General features: G+C 30.7%; 1 protein-coding gene across 1 annotated transcript; it reads left to right on the top strand.

Moving 5' to 3' along the window:
* The first annotated feature begins 524 nt into the window (after window positions 1-524).
* LOC136203031 (cytokinin dehydrogenase 3-like) lies at window positions 525-4229 on the top strand. The gene is made up of 5 exons (XM_065994066.1): window positions 525-1176; window positions 2486-2613; window positions 2959-3234; window positions 3319-3587; window positions 3678-4229. The coding sequence occupies exons 1-5, from the start codon at window positions 555-557 to the stop codon at window positions 3964-3966; spliced, it is 1584 nt and encodes a 527-aa protein (XP_065850138.1). The 5' UTR covers window positions 525-554; the 3' UTR covers window positions 3967-4229.
* Window positions 4230-9296: the final 5067 nt, after the last annotated feature.

Raw genomic sequence — 9296 nt, forward strand, 5'->3', positions numbered from 1 at the left:
ATTTATTGATAATTATTAATAAAATGACGCATAATTAAAATTTAGATGACAATATTAATAACTGATCCCTAGGCTAATTCTTGGGTAGTTTGTTGTTCGTTTTTCTTTTCCTTTTTTACTAAAAAAAAAATAACTGAGAATACAGTTTAATTAATTATTTTTTAAATTATTACAGTTTATTAATGGTTAGGCTAAAAATTACCTTTTTTTTTTTTTAGAAAAAGGATAAAATTACTCTTAAAATAACACTATTTTAAAGGTCGGAATAAAATGTATCATAGTTGTAAAAGTTGGTAGATAAAATTGGTGGAAAATTTTGAAAAATGAGAACTACGTAAGAAATCTGAATACCTAGTCATATCTCTGACACAATATTCATATCTCAAACGACGTCGTTTTCTTCCTCGAACCCCCCAAAAGATTTCCTTTCTGCAACCCAAGATTGCCTTCTCGTTTTCATGCAATCTTTCCTCCCTTCTATAAATAACCATCTTTCCTTCCACCTTCCTCCACCGCCACCGCCACCACCACCACCACCACCACCGTCAATTCAAATGGCCGTAAATTACACAGTTCCCGCTTACTTCATAGCAATACTTTTCATAACCCGATTAATTTCCACAGTCGGAAAATCAAAGTACCTTCCACCAAAGCTCCTCTCCCTCAATTTCGCCGATAAAATTCACACCGATACCTCCACCGTTAAATCCGCCGCCGTCGACTACGGCAACGTCGTTCACAAATATCCAGCTGCTGTTCTTCACCCAACTTCCGTACAAGACATTGTTAATTTAATAAAATTTGCTTATAATTACTCTTCTCCTCCGTTCACCGTCTCCGCCAGAGGCCGGAGCCATTCTGTTCATGGACAGGCTATGGCGCCAAACGGCGTCGTAGTGGATATGATGATGTTGAGAAGTTTTAATAATAATGAGAAAAATAATGGAGTTAGAGTTTCGAGAAATGCGGAGTTGGGATTTTATGCTGATGTTGGTGGAGAACAGATGTGGATTGATGTGTTGAAGGAAACGATGTCGTTTGGCCTTGCACCGGTTTCTTGGACGGATTATTTGTATCTTACCGTCGGTGGAACGCTTTCGAACGCCGGAATTAGTGGCCAGAGTTTCCGATATGGTCCTCAGATTAGCAATGTTTATGAAATGGATGTTGTCACCGGTATGTTTTTTTCACAACTTGTTAAATATTCTAAATTTGTTAATTCATTCCACTTTATTCAAAAATAAAAGAAAATTGTGACAAATCTATTAATTTTTTTTTCACACCAATCAAGGTGTCCCGATACCATGACCCGAGGGGCATCGACCTTTTTAGCCAGCCTAAAAATACATTATAATATAATAGATGAAGAATTTTGGTGTCCGTTAAAATTTCCATCTTGATTCGGGAAATTATATATTTTGTTGCATTCGTTGTTTTACACCAATATCTCTTATAAAGCATTATATATTTTATTATTATTATTTTAATAAGTTTATTACTCTATAATACAATATAGTAAAAAAAATTTAGATTTAATAGTATCTATTACATTTTTATTAGTGGAATCTATTATATTCGCTCCACTATAGAACTTTTTATGAGTCATTTTAATTTTTTAAACATTTTATTTGTTACATAATTTCAATATCGGATATCCAGATGACCGATAAAAAAAAATGTCCAATCAATTCAAAAATACATTTTAATATGGTGGTTAAAAGATTTTTAACCCGTCAAAACTCCTAATTAACCCTCAATCTAATTAACAACCTTCTTTAAATTACTAAACACGGATTATGCATATAAAAAAATGTTCAATATGGATCTGGATCCGCAATATGGATTTGGATTCGCCGAAATGCTTCATGATGTGGCAATATCTAAACAATAACACCGAACCAAACTGATCCGAGAGTTACTCAATCATATCTGCATTTATCTTCGTGGTCCCATGCCGAACTAGTCTCATACCACTCTAATATTGCCATATGGTAGCATTAGAGTGGTCCTGAACGAGTTAAGTCAGGACCATACTAGAAATTTTGACATAAAAGTCAATTATATGGTAATGTAGTTAACGGAATTGTGTAAAAATCATGTTTTTTATGTTGATCACATTCTGAAATTGGTGAAACCGAAGACGGTGATGGTGGTGGCGGTTGTGGAGCATTAATTAGTTAGAGTCACTTTCATGGTATTTATGAATTTTAGAAAACATGTAAATTTGGTCCACATGATGCCCTATTGTCTCATTTTAGTTCACACTGTCTTAATATGTTTTCTCTGTCTTAAATTCAAGATAATTAAATTAAATTATTTTTATATATTTTCATTATTATATATTTTTATGGTGAAAAAAAGTCTTAATTTTTCATTATCTAGTCTAATATCCTTAATTAATTTGCATGCATGCAGTCTATTAGGTCATAATATAAAATAATATATATTTTGGTCTAATTTATTTATTTATTTATTTGTAATACAGGAAAAGGAGAGGTTGTGACTTGTTCCAAGAAGAAGAATTCAGAATTATTTTATGGTGTACTTGGTGGACTAGGCCAGTTTGGAATTATAACCAGAGCTAGAATAGCTTTAGACCCTGCTCCTAAGAGGGTATGTATCTTAAAACTAAGGGTTAATTGTAAATAATACTTACATTTGTTTTTTTAGCGTGGTTGTCAAAATTTTCATTTTTTCAAAATTTGATCCGTAACAACTTTAAAATAAAAAATTTCAAAAATGAAATTATATTTTAAGCAATTTTAATACTTCAAATTTTCAGGTTTGAGGTCATTTAGGTTGTTTTTTTATGCAAGATTGTTGTTTTTTTTATGGGAGAGAAAGTTAATGTTTAGAGAGCGAAAACTATAAAACTGATGATTTTGAAAAATAAAAAATATGGTTTCATAGTAAATATTATACTAAACAACTTTAATTCTTGAACTTTTTTTTTTACAGGTGAAGTGGGTAAGGATGCTATACAATGATTTTGCAACATTTACAAGAGATCAAGAAAAATTAATATCAATAAATGGAAGAAAAGAAAAGAAAGCATTAGATTACGTGGAAGGTTCACTTATAATGAATCAAGGTCCTCCAAACAATTGGAGATCTTCCTTCTTCCCTTCCTCGGATATTCCTACAATAATGTCTTTAGTATCCCAACATCACATTATCTACTGTCTTGAAATAGCCAAATATTATGACCATTCCACCCAACATTCCCTACACAAGGTATCTACATTTATTAATTCATTAATTAATTCACTTCTATTATTTTTTTTTTACATACTTACCTCAAATAATTGATTATTACAGGAAATGGAAGAGAAGTACAAAACATTGAGTTTCATAGAGGGGTTTAAGTACGAGAAAGATGTGTCTTATGTTGATTTTTTGGACAGAGTAAGAAGTGGAGAAGAGAAACTTCAATCACAAGGATTATGGGATGTTCCTCATCCATGGCTCAATATTTTTCTCCCTAAATCTCACATTTCTGACTTCAATTCCGGAGTTTTTCGGGACATTATCCTTAAACGTAATATCACTACAGGACCTGTCCTTGTTTATCCTATGAACAAAAAAAAGTATGTTCTATTTTTTTTTACACGTCTAAAAGTAAAAATAAATAATGTGGTTTGGATCATTTAAACTAATTAATTAATTAATTAATGCAGATGGGATGATAGAAGTTCGGCTGTGATACCAGATGAGGACATATTCTATACGGTAGGATTTCTGCATTCAAGTAGATACGATGACTGGCAAATCTACGATAGTCAGAACAAAGATGTTCTCGAATATTGCGAAAAATCTGGGATTCAAATCAAGCAATATTTTCCACATTATACAACCAGAGAAGAATGGATTGAACATTTTGGATCTAAATGGACTCTTTTTAACCAAAGGAAATCTCAATTTGATCCCAAAATGATGCTTTCACCAGGCCAGAGAATTTTCAATTAATTAGTTTATAGAGAGAGAGAAATAGTTTTTTTATTTTATTATTAATTTTTTTGTTTGAAGTGGGAATTAGAGGTAATTAGTGAGACAAGAAATTAGATAGAAAAAGGGTAGGAAGAGGGAGGCATATTTGTTATTGATTTAATAATAGAGGTTGATAGGACTTGAGTTAAAATATATATAGCTGGAAGGTTCTAAATATGGATAATATTTTGGAGCCTATCTTTCTATTGTCTTCCCTCTTTTAGCCTCTAATTATTTATATCCTGGAGACCTATATATATTAATATATCTAATATAAATCAATATTAGTGGTCATTTTTTTATTTTTTACCAGGTTTGGTGTTGAAATAATTAACCAAACATCTAAAACTCGGAGGAGAAAAGGGAATAACTAAACACCATCAATTTGCTTTAAGCAAAAAAAAAAAAAAAAAACTTTCAAATTGAATAGAGAACTTTGAATATTGTTGTTAATTTATTTTGATGATCTTAATTCATTAAGAGTACATTTCTCCAAAAGATTCGGGGTTAATTACACTCATAGCCATTGAACTATACTCATTTTCATATTATGACCATTAAACTTCAATTCTTTCGGGTATGATCAATACACTTTACGCTTTGTTACACCGGTAGACACTGTCACTGTTGACTAACTTTTTTTACCTTTGACTATCATATTTTCTCTTCTAAAACCTACTATACCCATTTTACCCTCCTATGATCCCACAAAACCCCATTGATGCTTCTTCTTCTTCTTTAAAACTTCGACCGACTCAACTCGTTCGCACAATCTACAACCAAACATCGGATTACTCTTCCTGCGTCAACTCTCTCTATTCCGATCCGCGCACTCCTCAAGCCGATCAATAAGTACTCGCATATATTGCAGTCAGATTAGCATACAATCACACCGTGGCCACTCGAGATTTGATCTCTCAACTCCTTGTCAATGCGAGCTCTTCCAATCGAAATCTACAGGGATGCGCCGGCGACTACGACAACGCTGTTTCGAAGATGAAAATGGCATCCAATGACTTGAATTCCGAGACCTACTTCGAGTTGGGATTCTGATCATTGCCAGAAGTCTTTTCCGTCGTTGTCTCCGCCTCTAACTACAAGGAATAAGGAGTTTAATTGTCGGTAAATTATTCACCAGCGAAATCGTTTATTGATATTTATTTTGGGATTTGATTATATCTTACTATTATGGATGAGAATTTGATTAAAAGTGTACTGTTGTGGATGAATATGAATATAAATCCAAAATATATGTGGGCCCATTTTGGAAAACTAATGCTTTTTAACGTGATAAAAATAAGGTAATTATATGTTTTTCAAATTAAAATTTTATTTTATTTAAAATTTAATAAAAAATAATTAAATTTCTTCAAAAATAAGAAAATCAGATATTAAAGAGAGAGAGAGGAAGAAAGAGAAAGGAGGATAAAATGTGTATTGTAGGTTTTAGAAGAGAGAATAAGGAGAGAAAACCGGTCAAAAAGAAGAGTCAAAGGTAAAAAAGATTGGTCAAAAAGAAGAGAAAACCGGTGACAGTGGCCACCGGTGTAACAAAGTCTAAAGTGCAATGGTCATACCGGAAAGAATTGAAGTTCAATGGCCAAAATGTAAAAACGGGTATAGTTCAGTGGCCATGGGTGTAATTTACCCAAAGATTGGGTATCGATTTAGCTTTAAATACTTTTTCTCAACAGAAAACAAAGCATTGGATATTTTTATTACTCCAATTCAGCAAAATTATTATGAACAATAAAAAAGATACTGTTATGAACAAGCTATATATATATATATATATATATATATATATATATATATATATATATATATATATATATATATATATATATATATATATTATTATGAAAAATTACTAAATTCGAAACCAAAAAAAAATAGTAAGACAACCAATTAATGTTGACTTAAGCAATTAAGGGTCTCAAATCGGTTAAGTTAGATATTGAGTTCGAATCCTAACATATGCAAAAACTTTAATTTGAAGAAGATCCACCTAAAAAATGCATGACGAGTCTCGAACCGAGAAATCAGACAAATTATATAAAAAAAAGAGATAATTACAAAAATGGATCAAATATGAGACTCATTTACATATTTAACTCATTTACTTAACCTACTACATATCTAGACTGTTTTTGTGTAACTTTCCCATAATACCCCTAACCTTCCCACTTCCCCTTACGCGAACGTTTTCTCCCCTCTTCTCCTTGGGTGCGCGAAACGGCTGTTGACTCCTCCATTAATGATTCCAAGACTTTTGATCTTCCTATCTTCCATTAAATTGCATGAAATCTGCACCATTTCTCCAAATCACAATGTATTTCTCTTTTTCCTCTCTTCATCTCTTGATTCTGCAACTTCCTAATCCTAGAAAACGAAGTCATGGTTCTTCATCCTCCTGTTCCTGCTCGTTACTTGGTGTCTTTCTTCTTGTTACCATCAAAGAAATGATTATTCTACGTTATTTCCATCGTTTTTTCGAGTTTATCATATTGTTATTGTCACTTTTAAGGTTGAAAGGCGCGAAAAATGTAAGTATCTGCTGTTTTTTCTGCGTTTTTCCATGAATACACTTTGGGTAGTCGATGATTTCGCGAAGATCTGCGAAGAGAAAGAGCCTGAAATGTGACGATCTACTTTGCGAATCGATTAGTTCACGAAGTCTGCGAGTAGAAAAGTTCATGATTTTACTCGCAGACTTCGCGAAAGCATCGATATGCGATGTAGATCGTCATGTTTTAGACCTCGCATACCTCGCGAAAACATTGTTTAGCGAAGTAAAATCATCTCTTTCCTTGCACATTTACATTCGCATGCTTCGCTGATCCTCATTTCACGAAGCCAAAATCGTCTTTTTCCCTGCCTAACACGATTAATTTTTCCTGAAGGTGGTTGATTACATAACATCCATTTCTGGAAGGCGGCATATTGGGCTGCAAGGGAGATGACTTTCCTTCCTGTATAGGGAGAAATTTCCCTCAAGATTGGCACATTCACTTTGAAATGACTGGTTTGGAGAGATTGTGCCAATCTTGATGTGCACCATGGGACACGTCCATCCCAAAAGGTCTGGACTTCCATTTCTCATCTCAAAAGGTCTGGACTTTCTGTAGAGAGAGAAATTTCCGTCCAGATTAGTCAGGTTCACTTTGAAGCGATTTGTTATGAGTTTATTATGGCAATCTTGTTGTAAATTTTGATAATGTTATGATTTTAATGTTGTTATTGTGGCATTCTTGTTGTAAATTTTGATAATGTTATGATTTTAATGTTAGAATCCGTTGTTGTTTGGCATTTTTTGACATATACCACTTCGCTAATTAGCTTCAAAACACATACAGACTTCGCATATGCTAATTAAAATCATCAACTAAACCAAACATTAGCTTTGCAGGATTCGTATATGCTAATTAATTTCATCAAGTAAAACCAAACATTAGCTTCGCAGGCTTCGCATAAGATCGAATCTGCGAAGTCAGACGGGAGGGAGACAGACGCGCGTAAATATTGAGGGTATTATGGGAAAGTTACACAAAAACAGTTTAGATATGTAGTAGGTTGAGTAAATAGATTAAATATGTAAATGTGCCTCTTATTTGATCCATTTTTATAATTTACCCTAAAAAAACATTAGTAATACTATTCATTGAATTTTACAAAATGTTAATTTAGTTTTTAGTTGGATTTGTCAATGTATACTTGCTGGCATTTTATCAATAAAATCTATATATAATATAAAACAGTAACGATGGAGCTGAGGTGTCACTTCCTCCTTTTTTACTGATAAAAAATATAATATAAAATATAACATATTAACTTTAGTTATATTATTATATTTATTTATAAAAAGATTATTTTATCTGTACTATATCTAAGAGATCTACATAATTTAAATTAATCCCTAAAATCTCTCTAATTCTCTACATATCTATATCTAAAAGTTATACATAATTTAAATTAATCCCTAAAATATCTCTAATTCCCTGCATATCTATATCTAAAAGTTCTACATAATTAAAATTACTCTCTAAAATCTCTCTAATTCTCTGCATATCTATATATAATATAAAACAGTAACGATGGAGCTGAGGTGTCACTTCCTCCTTTTTTACTGATAAAAAATATAATATAATATATAATATATTAACTTTAGTTATATTATTATATTTATTTATAAAAAGATTATTTTATCTGTACTATATCTAAGAGATCTACATAATTTAAATTAATCCCTAAAATCTCTCTAATTCTCTGCATATCTATATCTAAAAGTTATATATAATTTAAATTAATCCCTAAAATATCTCTAATTCCCTGCATATCTATATCTATATATAATATAAAACAGTAACGATGGAGCTGAGGTGTCACTTCCTCCTTTTTTACTGATAAAAAATATAATATAATATATAATATATTAACTTTAGTTATATTATTATATTTATTTATAAAAAGATTATTTTATCTGTACTATATCTAAGAGATCTACATAATTTAAATTAATCTCTAAAATCTCTCTAATTCTCTGCATATCTATATCTAAAAGTTATATATAATTTAAATTAATCCCTAAAATATCTCTAATTCCCTGCATATCTATATCTATATATAATATAAAACAGTAACGATGGAGCTGAGGTGTCACTTCCTCCTTTTTTACTGATAAAAAATATAATATAATATATAATATATTAACTTTAGTTATATTATTATATTTATTTATAAAAAGATTATTTTATCTATACTATATCTAAGAGATCTACATAATTTAAATTAATCCCTAAAATCTCTCTAATTCTCTGCATATCTATATCTAAAAGTTATATATAATTTAAATTAATCCCTAAAATATCTCTAATTCCCTGCATATCTATATCTATATATAATATAAAATAGTAACGATGGAGCTGAGGTGTCACTTCCTCCTTTTTTATTGATAAAAAATATAATATAATATATAATATATTAACTTTAGTTATATTATTATATTTATTTATAAAAAGATTATTTTATCTGTACTATATCTAAGAGATCTACATAATTTAAATTAATCCCTAAAATCTCTCTAATTCTCTGCATATCTATATCTAAAAGTTATATATAATTTAAATTAATCCCTAAAATATCTCTAATTCCCTGCATATCTATATCTAAAAGTTCTACATAATTTAAATTAATCCCTAAAATCCCTCTAATTCTCTGCATATCTATATTCTATATAAAACAGTAACGATGGAGCTGAGGTGTCACTTCCTCCTTTTTTACTGATAAAAAATATAATAAAAAATATAATA

The sequence above is a fragment of the Euphorbia lathyris genome, chromosome 8 (assembly GCF_963576675.1).
Source record: "Euphorbia lathyris chromosome 8, ddEupLath1.1, whole genome shotgun sequence".
NCBI lineage: Eukaryota > Viridiplantae > Streptophyta > Magnoliopsida > Malpighiales > Euphorbiaceae > Euphorbia > Euphorbia lathyris.

What these genes read in the sequence shown, in the direction of transcription:
- LOC136203031 (XM_065994066.1), top strand. Translation starts at nt 555, where the DNA reads ATGGCCGTAAATTACACAGTTCCCGCTTACTTCATAGCAATACTTTTC. An exon ending in TGAAATGGATGTTGTCACCG is followed by an intron (nt 1,177 to 2,485) that starts GTATGTTTTTTT and finishes TTTGTAATACAG; the next exon opens with GAAAAGGAGAGGTTGTGACT. An exon ending in TATCCTATGAACAAAAAAAA is followed by an intron (nt 3,588 to 3,677) that starts GTATGTTCTATT and finishes TAATTAATGCAG; the next exon opens with ATGGGATGATAGAAGTTCGG.